The sequence below is a fragment of the Ochotona curzoniae genome, unplaced genomic scaffold (assembly GCF_017591425.1).
Source record: "Ochotona curzoniae isolate NIBS_2020 unplaced genomic scaffold, NIBS_Ocur_1.0 contig_2321, whole genome shotgun sequence".
Lineage (NCBI taxonomy): Eukaryota > Metazoa > Chordata > Mammalia > Lagomorpha > Ochotonidae > Ochotona > Ochotona curzoniae.
Window position 1 is genome coordinate 22,630,444 of NW_024465421.1, and position 16,923 is coordinate 22,647,366.

Here is a 16,923-nt window from a genome sequence, read left to right on the forward strand (position 1 = left end):
GATTGGAAAGGCAGATCAAATTTATGAAGAAAAGGAGAGATAAAGAGAAAGATCTTTCATCCACTGATTTACTCCCCAATCAACTGCAACAGCTGGAGCTGAGCCTCTCCCAAGCCAGGAGCCAGGAGCTTCTTCCAGGTCTTCCACGCTGGTGTAGGCTCCCAAGGCTTTGGGTTGTCCTTGACTGCTTTCCCAGACCACAAGTAGGGAGCTGGATGGGAAGCAGAGCAGCTGGGACTGGGATCCTGGTGCTTGCAAGGTGAGGATTTAGCCATTGAGCCATTGTGCCCCGTAGCTCTCGACTGTGCCTTTTTGCAGGGCCTTACATGGGCTCCCCTAGGCAGTGCCACCTCAGCGTTTGGATCTGTTTGCTGTCCAGCCTGACTTGGAGGGCACTTCATTCAGTTCCTTCTGTGTTGCCACGCCAGAATTCACAGACTGCCTGATTGTAACACAGACATTATTTTCTCACTGATCTGGAGGCTGTGCAGTTCAAACTAAGGGTGCCGGACATGCTCGGTTGTCTACTGAGGGCCGCCTCAGCCAAAGGAGAGGAACACTGTGTCCTCCCGTGGTGCAGAGGTAGTCCAGAGGAGTGGGTCTCTTCATCAAGCCCGCAAGGGCGCTGAATCTCCAGAGAGGCCCTCATGGCCTCACCCCCTCAGAGGCCCCACTCTGAGCACTGCCACATTAGCCACGCCTGCCTAGGGCTTTGTGGGGTAGCCATCTCCTGTGGTTTCTGGGGCACACCTGCTGGCTGTCAGGACTCCTCCTCCTTCAGGTGGTGGATGCAGCTGGGAACCACGGAGACTGTGTTCACACTAGTCTTCCCATCACAGTCTGTGGAAACAGGAAGCATTTAATAAAGGAAGAATGAATGGAGATCTGCTCTCCCCAATACCAGGGCCAGCGTGCGTTGGCTGCAGAGGAGCTGCAGAGGTGGCCACTGCAGTCCTGCTGAGGGCACCCAGCACTCAGCGTCAGCTGCACGCCTCATGCTCTGGGCTCGCCTGGCTCAGGTCTTCACACTGGGCTGTGCCTGCATTGGTTGTTGTCTTGGGGGAAAGGCCATCTTCACCCTTTCTCTTGCGGTTCTGGAGCCACCCCGAGGACAGGCCCTCACACCCGGACTGACTGCTTTCAGGGTCAGGGGTGGATGTTTATGGATGGTGGTAAGCACAGTGTTGAGGGCCAACCTTCCCAGGAGGTCATGGGGCCCTTTCACACTGGCCCTCAGAACTGTAATGTAAGTACCCGGTGCGACTTGCAGGCAAACGGGCTCCCTGAGGCCACCTGTCTCAGGGGATCCTGGAAGCTGGTCCTAAGCTGTGGCATACTCATGTTCTCACTTACTCTCCATTTTTTCAGGCACGCGTCCTCCATAGAGAACAGGCTGGAGCTGTGTTGCGAGCAGTGGTGGTTTCGATCTGTGCTGATTGTAATTTTTATCCATCGTAGGTTTGAAGACATACCTGATATCGGGTCAGAGAGCCAAGGAGCCCCAGTGCAGCTGCGCAGAGCCCTTGCTTTCTGGCTTTGAGGCCCTTGACGACTCACAGGTGTCCTCAGGCCCTAGGGGGCAGGGAGCAGCATCGGCAGGGAGTGCCAGTGACTTGGCGCAGACTGTCAAAACCTTTGATAACCTTAAGGTTAGTTTTTTTTTTTTCTACTTCTCAAACTTGATTAATTCTGCAGTAGAACATGTACAATAATAACCTTCAAGTCTCTAGCAAACCACTTAAATGTCCTTCAGTTTGCTTTTTGCAGTTTTTAAATTTAGTGTAAAGTTAGCAGTTTGTATTGTAATAACCTTGCTTTTTCACATACTAATGTCTCCATTCCTGTCTTCATTGTCACCAGAGTTACTAGTTTTGTCCTTTTCTGTATTTTGGGGTTTCTAAAAGCTAGACAACAGTGAAGAGGATTCTCCGTGAACCTTATTTAAGAGATGGTTTATATTTTATTTCAGAAACTACATGTTTTTGAATACTTAATCCTGTGCTTAAAATCTGTATCATATGATAATTCAAAATTTTGTCGGTGTGGATGAATTTTGCAATGTAACTCACTGAACCATTACAGGTTGCTGGGAACATGCTGGCTTTTCATTATGGGTGCTGGGATCTCTGGTTTTGAGCTATAAGTGCCCATTTCTGTACTGTTTCTTTCTCAAAACACAAACTACCAAGGAATTAATATGCTTGGCTCTGGGCATAAGAATTCATCCTAGTTTATAAGTTATTCCTTGGTTTTCATATTTGATTTACCCCCAACCCACTGAAGGGACCCTGTGCTTATTTTACAGTTTGCTGTTTCTTTATTATTATTATTATTAAGATTAAAAACAAAATTTATTGGAAAGGCAGATTTACAAAGAAGTAGAGACAGAGAGGAAGATCTTCTGACTGCAGATCCACTCCCCAAGTGGCCACAATGGCCACAGCTGAGCCAATCTGAAGCCAGGAGCCAGGAGCTTCCTCTGGGTCTCCCATGTGAGTGCAGGGTCCCAAGGCATTGGGCCGTCCTCCACTGCTCTCCCAAGCCACAAGCAGGGAGCTGGATGGGAAATGGAGCAGCTGGGACCCAAGAGGATGCCTATATTGGATCCCAGCAGATGCAAAGCAGGGATTTAGCCATTAGGCTGTTGTGCAGGGCCCACTCTTGCCATTTTTAAAGAGAGACTGGCAGTTACAACAATAACTTGCTTGTTCTGCGTTCTCAGACAGTGCTCGCTTCAGCAGCACATATACTGTGTTCTCAGATAAACAAATGATACATTAGGGGCTGAAACCCGTTTTTGTGGCTTCTATTCAGTATGTTCACCTATCCACACTCATTAACCTTTTGGAAAGCTGGCTGTTGGTGTTTAAGCTCCATTGTCTTTGATGTGGCAGTCCATCAGGATTCAACTTCTCTGAGCGTGTTGAAGAGCAGGGTTCCTATCATCCAGTTCCTCCTGGTGTGTGCTCAGGCTCACTGGCAGCACTCAGGCATCTTCATGGTGTGCTTGGCTGCTCTAACACAGGGTTTCTCAGAGTTGGCTCTGCTGATATTTTGGTCCAGATAGCCTGGGCTATGGGTGGCATTGCCTGAGACCCTCTCTTTCCAGCACATGCATCCTGGTCACTGTATCTGAGCTCTCTCCAGTGCCTGCAAACTACAGAGGTGGCCTCCTCACTGGGCTGTTGGTCTGCAACAATCATAAAGAGGAGCTCACAGCTCACAGGCTGTTACTGAGCATGGGCAGGAAGAAATTGGCGTGGGTGAGGAATAAAAACATGACTTTCCAAATATGGTTCATTTCTTGGGGAGAAATTGTTTCCTCCAGGCTTCTGATGGAGCTGCACTTAAGAAATGGAGCTCAGAGCCCCAAATATGTGGTTTGTTGTACATATTGTGCATCCCTGCATTCCCAGTCATTATGGAATACATTTGTTAGGTTTGCCCTGTCACATAACCATACTGCCAGCGACAGCAGTTCTGTGCCAAGTTGTCTGAAAGATAAGGTTTTCTCTTGGGCCTGGCGCAGTAGCCTGTTGGCTAAAGTCCTTACTTTACACCCACCAGGACTGCATATGGGTCCCGGTTTTTGTCCTAGCAGCCCCTCTTCCCTTCCAGCTCTCTGCTTGTGGCCTGGGAAAGCATTAGAGGACGGCCCAAAACCTTGGGACCCTGCATCTGCTTGGAATACCCGGAAGAGGCACCTTGCTCCTGTTTTTGGATCAGCTCAGCTCTGGCCATTGCAGCCACTTGGGAAGTGAATCAGTGGATGGAAAATCATCTTCTCTGTCTCTCCTCCTCTCTGTATATCTGACTTTCCACTAAAAATAAAAACATCTTTAAAAAAATAAGGTTTTCTCTCACTCTGAAAGAACATTCCTTGTTCCAATCACATGTGTTTGTTTTGATCTGGATGGACAAAAGCTACCATGTGTCTTTAAAAAGTTCATGGAAATGGGTATTATGAAAAAAGTACTCAAAGATTTCAGACATTTTTTCATCAAAATAACATTACCTTTTAATTTCATTTTATGATCTTTTTGAAGAGTCCTTCACATTTACTGTATTCTGTTGCTGTGCATATAGATTTTCTAAATAATCATTGAATATTTTCAGAAAATCTAATAATGACAATGGACTATGTTTACCAAAAGGACTTTAAGTTAAAAAAAAATCCCAACCCATACAGACCCTTCTCCTCCCCCTCTCCCTCCCCCTCAAAAAAGACCACAATTTTGTGTTCCCTCCAGGAGAAAAAGATGAGTTGGATCACAAAGTATAGCTTCTGGTATATTTTCATGGCTCGGGCAGAATAATAGAATATCTGAGATAAAGGCGGTCTTTGAACATTAGAATGATTTGGATTCCACAAATGGGCAGAAAGAACATCAAGATGAAAGACATGGTTCCCCCTGCAGGCATTGTACCTTGGGGGTGCCCTTCTCATTATCCTGCCTTCTCTGGGATCAGAGTCTGAAATACAAGTACTGGGTGATCGGAAGAGACTCGTAGGAACCCTGATGTTAGATTTTCATAGGAGAAAACTGAGTTCTGCTTTAAAAATTGAATAGTTTATCATCTGACCCATGAGGCCTTCTCCCAAGTCAGAGTTTTCAAACAGTGAATGTTTGTTCTGCCAGTCACTTGCTTACTCCTTGTTCGGCTGGTTTATTCTGCAGTTGTCAGTGCCTGGTGTGTATGTTGTTGCTCAGTGGTATTTTCTGCCCTAGGCCAGCTTTTCCTGTTTCTGATATTCTAACTGGTCCCCATTAAACCCTCACCAGGGCTTGTTGGCTCTTTTTGCCAACGGGCTCCTTTCCCTTGTCACTGCTGCCACCTTGTTGGGTAGAGGTGACTGGTTTCTGTCATTCCCACCTCCCATGCCTTGCCAAGTCCTTGAATCTGGCAGTATACCCTGGAGTACATTTCCCTGAGGCAAAGTTTTTCAGGGTAGAAATGGTTGTCAAGTGCAGAGAGTCCTCTGTAGTCAAGTGGATGGAACATTCTGGATTAGACATTCTGGGACCCATCAATACCTGGAGTATCCAGGTAGACATTGCAAGGCCTCTGTGGGGTGCTGGGTGTGAGCCTGGCCAGGCCTCCTTGAGCGCAGATTCTCGCTTCCAAGGTATACCTGGGAGGGCAAGGGCTGCGGTAACACCTTCCGGGGCAGTCCTCGGATAATGAAAAGACTTGTGCTAAGGAAGAGCAAAGTTGTTAAATGAAGACATTTCCTGTCCTGTTGGTGTTGATTCTTTTGTCTGTGCTGCTCGTGCTTCCATTTCTCCCTCAATCCCTCTCTGCATTATGCTCTTCAGCTTCCCTGCCGATCTCCATTCCTGCTCTAACTACAGGCACTGTCTTCCCATCTTCTGAAGTCTGTGCTCCTGGCCTGTCACCTACACAGCATGAGGCCTCAGTTCCCAGGTGCCTTCCTGTGAGTTCTTTGAATGCAGAGGCTGTGTATTAAATAACACCTATTTCCCAAGTGTCCAGTACCATACCTAGAACGTGGGAGATCATTAGAACTTTGTTTTGGCTTCAGTGTTTAATCCTTTGATTACATACAGGCAGGTGCCACTCTCCAGAAGCACACAAGGAGGAATGGAACTCAGAAGCCTGGGCAAGGACTCTTAAGAACCAAGACAGTGTCCAAGAAGGCCTGACTATCTGCCCCAACCATGTGTTCTCTATGGCTTTAAGTTACCACCCAGTTCAGAGCCAGGAAATCCCCATGTAATCCAGCACAGCCTAGTTGGGGAACTGTAGCAGCCTCCCAGGAAGTAACAGTGCTGTCAACGACCCTGCGTTTCAACCTGAAGTCCTCAGTCAAAGTGAATCTGCCCGCACTTTAGTCTTGTTTCCAAAGACCAACAGTGAGTGTTTGTGGTCAGCAGGCCCTTGTATTGGTTTGGGGATTGGGGATGGGCAAGGAGGGATCTAGAAGGGAACCTGGCACAGGCAGTTAAGGACAAGGGTGCCCCATGTCAACATCAAGGGAGGCAGTATGAATGGAAAAACTGCATGTTAATATTGAAACTCCTGACAGACATTTAGCACAGCATGTTGAGCGGCCACTAGAGATACTTGCATCCCATATCAGATTGTTGGTTCAAGTTCTGGCTTCTCTGTGGTCCCAGTGCAGCTTCCGCTAATGTGCCTGTGAGTACCTGGGTTCCTGCCCATCCGCATGGAGTTCAGGCCCTCGCGTTGCATTAGCCTGTCCTTGGCTATTGTGGGCATTTGGGGAATGAACCAATGAATGCAAGATCTCTCTCTCTCTCTCTCTCTCTCTCTCTCTCTCACTCTCTCTCACTCTCTCTCACTCTCTCTCACTCTCTTTTCTTTCTCTCCCTGTCCTTCTCTGTCTTTTCCTCTCACCATCCAGGGCAGGAGTGGGGAGGGCAGGATACAGCTGTCATCTTGTTTTGCTGGCAAGAAGTAATGGACTGTCTTGGAAAGTTCTCACCCTTCATTGGGATTAGAGGAGATTCTTACAATTATTGCAGTTGGATGCTGTCTGCTATAGCCACATCACAAATATGGCGCAGGCAAGTAGGCTTCTTGGCCTGGTTAATGGGATGTCCAAAGCTCTACAGTAGGCTGTCTGCTTCCCATTTTGTTTTTCTTTGTTTTAAAGATTGATTTATTTTCATTGGAAAGTCAGATTTGCAGAGAGAAAGATCTTCCGTCTGCTGGTTCCTAAGGCTTTGGGCCATCTTCAGCTGCTTTCCCAGGCCACAAGCAGGGAACTGGAAGGGAAGTGAAGCAACCGGGATACAAAAATCGACATCTGTATGGGATCCCAGTGCATGCAAGGCAAGGATTTTAGCCGCTAAGTTACCACACCAGGTCCCTGCTTCCCATTTTGTTACAAGAACTTGTGATGGATAAATGGATACTGCATATGCCAATAAAAATAACTTTTCAACATATTCATGGAGAATGAAGTAAATAAGAACCAGGGAGTGAATGGCCTTTAATCCCGATAGTTCTCACTGCTGGACCGTCAAAGCTGTGAAAGTATCTTAGTTGTCTCTGAAGAACTTCATGGCCAGTACACCTGTTGGCTAGTCTTTGTGAGATCTCTTTAATCTGTTACTGAGAACCTTGGAGCTGCATGTGTGCTGTTTTTACACTTTTACAGTCAGTAATTAAGCTAACAATGTGCATTTACCCATCTGGGGACAATTCCGGACTAAGCTGTCCTTTTTTCACAGGTTTTTATCTCCCCTGTGAGGCCACTACCCCAGGACCATTCTTTTGTGACAGTCATCATGACTTATTTTAATGACAGAAAATAAATTATCGCTCCTTTTACCTCCTTGTTATCCGTATGTAAAATCATTGTGAGTAGGCCAGCCAGCCAAGTTCAAGGGAGTAGATGGTCTTATAGTTCATTGTGGAAACTGGAAAGAAAATAAGTTCACATAAACATTTGTGCATATGCATTCACATATAGTGTATGCATTTTGGAAACTGTAATAATTTATTGTAGAGGATTATCTTAAGTAATAGCTGTGGTAGCTGCAGGACCCTGTGAATATACGAAAACTACTAGGTTTTTTATGTTAGTGAATGGTGTGGTTTGAAAAGTGTATCTTGAGAAAGCTGTTGGAAAAATGAGTAGTATAGGTCCTGGCAGAGTAGCCTAATGGCTAAAACCCTCACCTTGTGTGCATTGAGATCCTATATGGGCACGCATTCATGTCCAGCTGCTCTACTTCCCATCCAGCTCCCTGCTTGTGGTCTGAGAAAGCAGGCAAGGACGGCCCAAAGCCTTGGGACCCTGCACCCACGTGGGAGACCTGGGAAAAGATCCTGGCTCCTGGCTTCATATTGGCTCAGTTCTGGCCATTGTGGTCATTTGGGGGGTGAACTAGTGAACAGAAGATGTATCTCTGTCTCTCCTTCTCTCTGTGAATCTGCCTTTCCAATAAAAATAAGTAAATAGTGTGACGGTCAACCCTGCAACATAAATGTAGAGTGGCTTTTTTAGAATTATTTGTTTGTTTGAAATTCATATTTACAGAGAGAGAGAGGAAAAGATGGAGAGAGAGGGAGCTATTGCATCCTCTGTTCACTCCCCAAGTAGCTACAGTGACGAGCTGGGCCCGTCCAAAGCCAGGAGCCAGAGCGTTCTCCACATCCCCCACATGGGTGCAGAGGCCCAAGGATGTGGGCCATCCTTTGCTGCTTTCCTAGGCATATTAGCAGGGAGCTCAATTTGAAATGGAGCAGCTGGGACTCTGTGGGTGCCAACATCACGGGCAGCAGCAGCAGCCTTACCTGGTATGCCACACTACCGGCCCCAAAGTAAGTTTTTTAAAAAATAGAACTTTTTTGGAGTCTTTCTTATGATGTTATTGTGTTTGTGGTCCTGTCAGTGAGATAGATATAGATTGACAGATCATCCCTTTGGAACGAGCCAAGGTAGGAGACACAAGAGGAGTGAGGACCCCACAATATCATCGCTGCAGCATGAGGCACCTGGGAATTCTAAAATCAGTGGGTGGAAATCTGAAGAGAGGCAGGACGCTTGTGTATCCATGGAGCATCTCCCTCCTAAGAGTGCATTAGTCGTTAACGAAAGAATGGTGAATATATAATGGACTGGCCCAGCAGGGCACCTTCTCGTGGTCCAGATAAGCATCACCATTTATAAGGTGTGTGGAGACCACATACCCCTGATGCAGTGTGGCAAGGGGACAAGGACATTGTAGAAATAGCTCAGAAGCGTGAGGATTGTGAAAGAGGAGACTGAGGAATGGCCCCAGGCCAGAGGAAACCAAGCAGGCATGGAAGCCAAGTGCACTGTGGGTTCCTGGATGGGAATTGGAAGCAGAGGAGGGTCGTCAAATGGAAGCTTGAGGCATCTGCATGTTCTCTGCTGTTTGCTTAATAGTGCTGTGCCAGTGTTCATGGCTTAGTGTGGATAACCGAGCTGCAGCTATGTATGGTGAAGGTATGCAAAGACAAACTGTCTTTCCCGAAGTGTAAAATGTCTGTCTGTTCACATCTATGCATGAGTTGAATGAGAAGCTATACCCAGCCTCATTTAGCTGGTGTCATCAGGTAAATGAAGTGTTCACATGGACAAACCTTCCACACTACGGAAAACTAAGTTTTTCCTAATTTTAGTTTTCGGATGGAATGTTTCCACAACATAGCAAGAGTCTCGTTATTATGCAGTCTGCTGAACAGCGCAGTCTCATCTGCTCTGACTGCTGATCGTGACCAGCCTCAGTGACTAAGCCCGGCAAGCACTGAGGGCTAGGGGGCTGAATGAGAGGTTCAGGGTCCTTTGGCTTTGAGATCTGGTGTCTGAGTTTTGCAGGGTTTTATTTGTATGTTGTTGTGCCTCTGGTATTTGCAGCCTGTGGTTTCCTGTCCTCACAGCTTCTGGGATGCCTTTCTATGGAAATTACTGCTTCTCTTTTCCTCTAAGACCATATTAGCAAAAACTGTCTTTTTAAAGTCCTTGTGTCTGTGCCTCATCCGTGTGCTCAAGCAGCAGGGCCCTGTTACCACAGCACAACGTTAGTCCACTCAGCAAGCATGGAGATGCCATGAGTGTGTTCCTCTCTGCCGAGTTACATCCGCGTAACTCTGCCTCAGTTTCCACATATGTAAAAGGAGCTTCCTGCTTCAAGGGTGCATATGAGGACTGAATAAATGGATACACACGAAGAGCTTGCAGTGATATTATGTAACCAAGTCATGATCATGTCTGTCAGCCATGGTTGATGCAACTCTGAGTTTGGGAACAAAGGATAGTTCTCCCAGTAACGAAGTGTCCTGCTCACCAGTTATGTGCAGCTGAGCTGACCATAACTGGTCAACTCCTCCAAGGTTATTACCTTCTTGTTCCTGGGGAAAGAGGCCTCCCTGCTCTCCCTTTTCACAGCCCTGAAAAGGAACAGCTGTTGGCTTAGAGTTGATTTATCTTGGGTTGAGAAACATCCCTGAAGAGAGTGTTGGATAGCTGTGTATCATGAACATAGGGTGCCTGTACTGAAATGTACTACAAACAAATGCAAATATGCCCAGTGTGTTAGAGACCTGTTAGAACTGTGACCTGTAGAGGAGGCAGATGAGGTGGGAAAAGACAGAGTGCATTCTCCGAGGAATCGGGTTACCCAAGCAACAGCCAACACCCTCCAGAGCCGTGGAGTATTTCTTTCAGGGGGGCCCTTGGCAACTTCCTGTGGTGCCGGAGGTGCCACTTAAAAGAACCAAGTGAACAGCTAGTTGGGTCACTTGGGAGGAAGAGGCTTAGGAGATCGAAGCACCACAATCTTCCTTGAGCCAAGAAAGGAGGCCAGAGCCTTAGCTCTGTGGTGATTAGGGCCAGGAGCCCCGAGCCCAGTCCTCACCACCAAGGAAGGCTGTACCACATCAGGGTGACTATTTCTGCCTCAGATGTTGCTGTGAGGGTTGACTGGATCACAGACACTACATGGCTGAGGACCTACTGCTGTTGTTGATTTGTCCCTGGCACATGGATGGTTCAGAACCGGTGTAGCTACCATCATCATGGCAGTGATTTTATCTGTGGAGCCTGCCAAGGCTGCTCCCTGAGGTGGGCTGCTTAGTGTGCAACATAGCTCATGAGGCCACAGTCTATGGGAGGGAAGCCCTCGTGGGGAGAGTAGAGTCCCCTACTGTCTTCTGTTTGTTCTCTGGTACCCATAACTGTGGCTCTTCAATGCATGGACCAATGCTACACAGCCACTTGAGCCACTATGAGCACCTAAAGGGCAGGTGACTTCTGAAATTACCTGGGAAGAGAAAAGTTCCTGAAACAAATTGATGCCTAAAGTTGCCTATAGGCCAAGCAGGCCTGCTTGTGATGAAGGACATTAAATTACTGATAAAACTAGTCAGTTCTCCCCCTGTGTGGAAGGAAGTCAGTCCTCCATGAGCCTAGTGGTTGCTGCGTAGAATGAAGCTGGCTTAAATCCCTCTGACATGGTTGCCCTGTATGTCCTCATTTTGCCCTTAGAATGATTCTGTGGGAGAGACACAGCCCCACTTTACAAAGCCAGAAACAGGCTCAGAGAGAACCTGTTGTGTCATAGAGCCACTATTCAGTCCATGACAGTTTAATTCCAGAGCCCTTAGCGCCAAAGCAGCTCCAGACATCTCTGGCTACTTTTTTTTTTTTTAATAGTCCTAATGGTTTAGAGTCACAAGCCATGACGTCAAGCCTCCCACCTCTCTGCCCTGTCTACCAGTTGGTTCCCTGCAGGAGCCAGTGCCAGCCACTGCCCACAGCTGAGTGACTCCCACCTTGCAGGCAAGCTCCTGTGGGGTCTTGCTCAAGTGTCCCTGGGCACATTTACTTCACTTCTCCACTGGGGGCTTCCAGGTCCTTCCGTGTGTGTGTGTGTGTGTGTGTGTGTGTGTGTGTGTGTGTGTGTGTGTGTGTGTTCATATGAGAAGATGGTGAAATCTTTTACCATTTAACACAGTCAGTGCTGACAGGGGTGTATAGATCATTCCTTTGTGTATTGTTGACAAGTAGAACAGTTTGCCCCTGTTACTCATGTCAGCTCTTAAACAAAACTAAGCACATTAGATCTAGTTGCTTCATTTTTCCGATGGATATGAATGTTTAAACTTGGCAGGTGCTTTGTGTTGGAGTTGCAGTCTACATCATCCTTTAGAATCTTTGTCCTTTGGCTTAATATAACCTAGTCTCACTGTCAGACTTGAGATAAGGCCTGGGTCAGATCCCTGCCCGTAGTGTCAACCTCTGAAACAATGCTGTCCTCCTACAATTTATCCAGGTCTTTTTTTAAAAAAAAAAATTTTTTTTAAATCTTTGGTTTTTTTTTTTTTTTTAATATCTATTTGGAAAGTCAGATAAATGAGAGGAGGAGAGTCAGAGAAAAAGATCTGCTGTCTGCTGATTTCACTCCCCAAGTGGCTACAATGGCGATAGCTACACTGATCCAAAGTCAGAAGCCAGGAGCATCTTCCAGGTCTCTCATGGGTGTACAGGGTCCCAAGGCTTTGGGCCATGCTTGACTGCTTTCCCAGGCCACAGGCAGGGAGCTGGATGGGAATCAGGGCCACCAGGACACAAACCAGCACCCAAATAGGATTTCAGCACATGCAAGGCAAGAACCTTAGCCACTAGGCTACTGCGCTGGGCCCTATCCAGGTGTTTAATCATTCTTACAGCCTGGAAATTGTTTTTGAGTCCTAAAACAATTCCCTCCTGCTGCATTTGGTCTTCTTCACTGGAAACTATTATTCCGTTCTTCGCAGCAATTCCTAGGTTACTAAGTCACATTAATAACAGCAGAGTTATTAAGGATATAGTGTGTTCCAGAAGCTGCATGAGCTATTTACTGTTTATTTCTGTAATCCTCAAAGTATGTCTTTTTTAAGAAAAAAAAGAAAGAATTGTAAGGCAGAGTTAGAGAAAGAGAGAGAGAGGAGAGAGAGAGAATCTTCCCTCCATTGGTTTTTTCCCACAATGACCACAATAGCCAGGGCTGGGCCAGGAAACCCAGATTCCGAAACTTCCTCCAGGTGCTCAGACCATCCTCCACCGATTTCCCAGGCGTATTAGCAGGGAGCCAGAGTGCAAGGGTTAACACCTGACTCTTAAACTGGAGCTCAGATGGGATGCCAGCATCACAGGTACAGATTTAGCCTGATACACTACAACACAAGCCCTGAAAGTGTTTCTTCAAGAGGAAGTATTTTCACTCTCGATTTGCAGAGGAGGGAATCAAGGGCTAGCCATTCGAATGGGATCTCCACTCCAGTAGATAACTGGGCCCAGGGTTGAACCTGGCTGATGAGAAACAAGGCCCTGCTCTTTGCACCTGTCACAGCTAAGTGTGGCCTTCCCTTTTCGAGGACGGCTAATTCCTGTAAACTTTGAAGAATCCCTGGGTCTGTGCATGCGCGTTTGGACCCCTTATGGGAACACCTCTGCCAGTAGAGAACTCAGTGTTCTTGGGTTAGGGGCTAGTTTGCTTATTTAGTATGCCCCACTGAGGTCTGATTCACATAGTATAAAATCGGACCTTTAAGGTTCCTGGTATATTTGCAAGGTTGTCCAACCCTCACTACAGTAAATTTTTAAAGGGTCCTCATCACCCCCAAACAAAACCTTATCTTAGTCAAGATATCAGGGCTTGTAAACAACAGAAACTTGCTTCTGATGGCGTAGGAGACTGGAAAGGCCAAGGTCAAGTGAGGAACTGTCTCCTGGTTCACGTCTGGTGCTTTCTCCCAGGAGCAGGGGACAGGGGAGGTCCCCAGGGTGTCTGTCACGAGGACACCAGGCCCCGGGATGAGGATTGTCTTCATAGCCTGAGCACCTCCCACAGGCCTTGCCTCTGCAAGTCATCACCCACCAACCTGAGGATTCGGATTTCAACATGGAGTTCGAAGGGAGCAGGGAAGATGGAAGGATACAACCTTTCAGACCCAAGCCCATATCTCCTTCTTACCTGACAACCCTTAACCCGTTGCCGCCTCCTGGGATTTGCCTTTTCTGGACGTGTCTCCTGGATGGGTTCACACATGGCATGGCCTTTTCCCCTTAGCGCAGCAATGTCAGGGTTCATCCGCACCGTGGCGTGGTCATGCTTCGTTCTTTCTCATGGCTTAGTACTAGTTCATTGTGCTGCAAAATCAGTTGGTTTCTCCATTCATCATTCAACTAACACTTAAGATCCCATATGTTAGCCATTGTGTGTAGCAGTGCTGTGTGCCTCCTTGTACAGGCTTTTGTGGATTTCAACTCATTTGTTTGAAACTTCTTCCTTAGTGGTGTGGTAAGCCTCCTACGGGACAGAAAACCTGCAATGACCACAGGGGCGGTCCTGGCTTCTGGGTGTGTTTCTACAACCTTTGTTTTTTTCGTAGACCTGTCCTTCATGTGGAATCACCTTTGCTCCCAAATCGGAAGCTGGTGCAGAAGGTGGCGCTGTCCAGAATGGCTGTCAAGATGAGCATAAGAACAGCACCAAGGTAACAGGCTCATGGCTGTTGTTCCTGTCACTTCCTCTCCTGGCGCATCCACCTAAGGTGACATTCCTCTCTTGTCAACTTCTTAGTTCTGAGAGTAACTCCTGTTAGGTAACACTGTGCCACACCTTCTGGTCCTCTGGGCCAAGAACAGCCTGATAAAGAACAGGGTGGGACCTTGGAACCCACCCACACAGAGTAGAAAGAGGACCTGCTGACTGGGTGGGACTCCCTACGTGGGTGGTGAGAGTTATAAAACCTGTGCATGAGAGTGGTTAAGGACTGATTTTTGTGCTAGAAGCTGAATTCAGCATGTGATTGAAAATGAGCATGCCATGGGGGTGAAGGGCTTTTTCCAAATGGGAAACAACAGCGGAGGCCAGCCAGAGGGTGAGCAGCTAGGAGGCTGCTGGGGCACTAGGCGTTGGGACCAGTCTGGGCAGAGGGGAAGATGGGATGAAACCCACATCTGGGAGCCCGTCTCACGAAGGCTGCCTTTCCCAGGGAGGCCTACATCTCTGTCATCCTCCGCCCTGTCATCTGCCATAGGACCTGTGTGAGCAGGTCAATCCTTGTCTCTCATACCCCTCTCAACATCCAGAATATCAGCCCCTGTCTTCCTCCACCATTGCCTAAGCCACACACCAATAGCTCTGGGCTTGTTTTCCCTGAACTCATCCTTGCACAACCCCTGGTCCTGGGATAAACAAACTCCCAGAGCTTCAGTTCTCCACTCTGTCTCGCTTACTGGCTCCTCCCATGTCCCACCTTCCTGGCTGCCTGATGGAGCATTCAGATGAAAGGGACCTTGCGGGTGTGGGCCCCTCTGACATAAGTCAGAGTGTCCAGCAGCAGCTCAGGGGGCTCCAGCAGGGTCAGAGGTCAAGGTGGGGAAAGCTCACATCCTGTGCCTCCACCTTACTTCCCTGTGTTTGCTTCCTCTTCGTCTCGAGGCAGGCTTCTGGAGGACCTAACCCCAAAACTCAGAATGGACTTCTGAGCCCTCCCCAGCAGGAGAAGCTGACCAACAGTCAGACTTCCTTGTGTGAGATCCTGCAGGAAAAGGGAAGGTGGGCAGGGGTAAGCTTGGATCAATCAGCTCTGCTTCCACTAAGATTCAAGAACATCCGGGAGAAGACCGATGCCCACTTTGTGGACGTTATCAAAGAAGACAGGTAAGCCCAGGGTCGTCTGTAGTGATGGCAGAGGTGTGCAGGTGAAACACTCTCCCATCATTAACATATTACTTTATTCTATTTTGCATTCATTTGAGCCTTAGAATAGTTGCCCAAATTGTAGGGAGAAATTTCTTGATATCCTCTGCCCAGATGACCAGTTTTACGCACGTGAATAGTCTATTTTATCACTCTCCTCCTCTCTCCCTCTCTTTCTCTCTCCCTGTGACATCTATTTCTGAATTTTTCTGAACCATTTGAGAAAAAGGTGCAAAGTCATGGTATTTACCCTTTATACTAAAACAGGAATATTATGTGATATAGTTATACAGAAGTACTTCAAAAAGTTCATGAAATAATGGACCTAAAATACAAATTAATGTCCGTATAAAAGCATTTGAAATCCAGTATATGAGATTTTTCATACTATGAATTTTTGTGAACGTTTTGAGTCTCTCAAATTCAGGAAATTTCACGCTGATCTGATAGCTTATCTAATTTGCAGTTTCTATTCCAGTTTTGTCAGCTGATCCAACGTGTCCTGGAAAGCGTTTTCCCTAGCTTAGGATCATGTGTTCCATTGTTTGATTGTTCTTCCTCAGATGTGCTTGGTCTCCATGATGCCGATGTCCCAGTCCTTGGGTAGAATATTCCTGATGTTGGTTTAGTGTACTGTTTCCTCCTGAGTCATGGAGGTCCTGCCCCCCCGCCCCCCGGCCAGATGCCACCTGAGTGATCCTGGCGCCTTTGGAGGATCTTGTGTCAGAGGCACATTGCTGATTCCTCGTAGGTGATGCTCACCTTGGTACATCAGCAGGGTCTTTCCAGTTCCTTCCATGAGGAACTGTAGTTAGCTGCTCTCTCCCTGGGACTAATGAGCAACCTTGTAAGAGTCCCATTCTTCATCAAGTTTCCCTGGAGTTCATTCCCATTGATGATTATTCCCACTGATAAAGTCTTTACTATGATGTTTCAGAATTGTGATATTCCAGCTGCATCTCTTGCACAGTCATCACTTGGTTCTTGGCCTCCCACCTTAAGGAAGGACCCTCCCCATCCCTGCTTTACCTGCCCGTCCTTGTCCAACCTGAACTCCTACATTGTCTCATGGTCTATCGGGCATCACTGTCAATACCGTTTTTTTTGGTTACTGTCCTGGTCCCCAGTCTGGCTAAAGGGAGCCTCCTTCAGGCCGGCTCCTGCAATTTTCCCACACTTCCCTGTTGTGTCAGGACAGTTCCAGGCTGAGTTTTTGCATTCCCTGCTCTGGCTCCAGAAATCCTATTGTTTAGGTACTCTAGCTACTAATGTTGCATAAAAGGTTAGTGTCATCCAAGAACATTTTCTGTGGGATTTCAGTCCTGATCCATTAAGTGGGACTTGTTTTGTGGCCTCAGTGTGGTTGGTTTTGGTGAACAGGCATAAGAGTAGAATATTCATTCTGCATTTGTAGAATGTTGTGATTCACAAGGATCAATAAAGTCCAGCTCGTTGGGAGTATTACTGTTCAGATCATCTGTCTGTTATTTGTTTTTTCTATTTTTCTATCAGTTGCTGAGATATAAGTATTAAAATATCCAGCTATGTCTGATTGTGGAAGAGTGTATGTCTCTTTTTAGTCCTGACAATTTTTGTGTCAAGCATTTTCACTCTTTTTAAAACATGAACACACGTTTATAAGTGTTACATGTTGTTGATGAATTCTTTTTTCATCTCACAGTGTCCCTCTTCATCCTGGGTCATTCTCTTTGCC

The 16,923-nt window shown here is 47.0% G+C and overlaps 1 protein-coding gene across 1 annotated transcript in view; it reads left to right on the plus strand.

The window, feature by feature from the left end:
- Positions 1 to 16,923, plus strand: part of ADCY9 (adenylate cyclase 9) — a 130,887-nt gene that overhangs the window by 100,296 nt on the left and 13,668 nt on the right. The window contains exons 3-5 of the mRNA XM_040973441.1: positions 1,459 to 1,649; positions 13,894 to 13,998; positions 14,953 to 15,170. Of these exons, the coding sequence (XP_040829375.1) occupies positions 1,459 to 1,649; positions 13,894 to 13,998; positions 14,953 to 15,170 (514 nt within the window). The remainder of the gene's footprint in view (positions 1 to 1,458; positions 1,650 to 13,893; positions 13,999 to 14,952; positions 15,171 to 16,923) is intronic.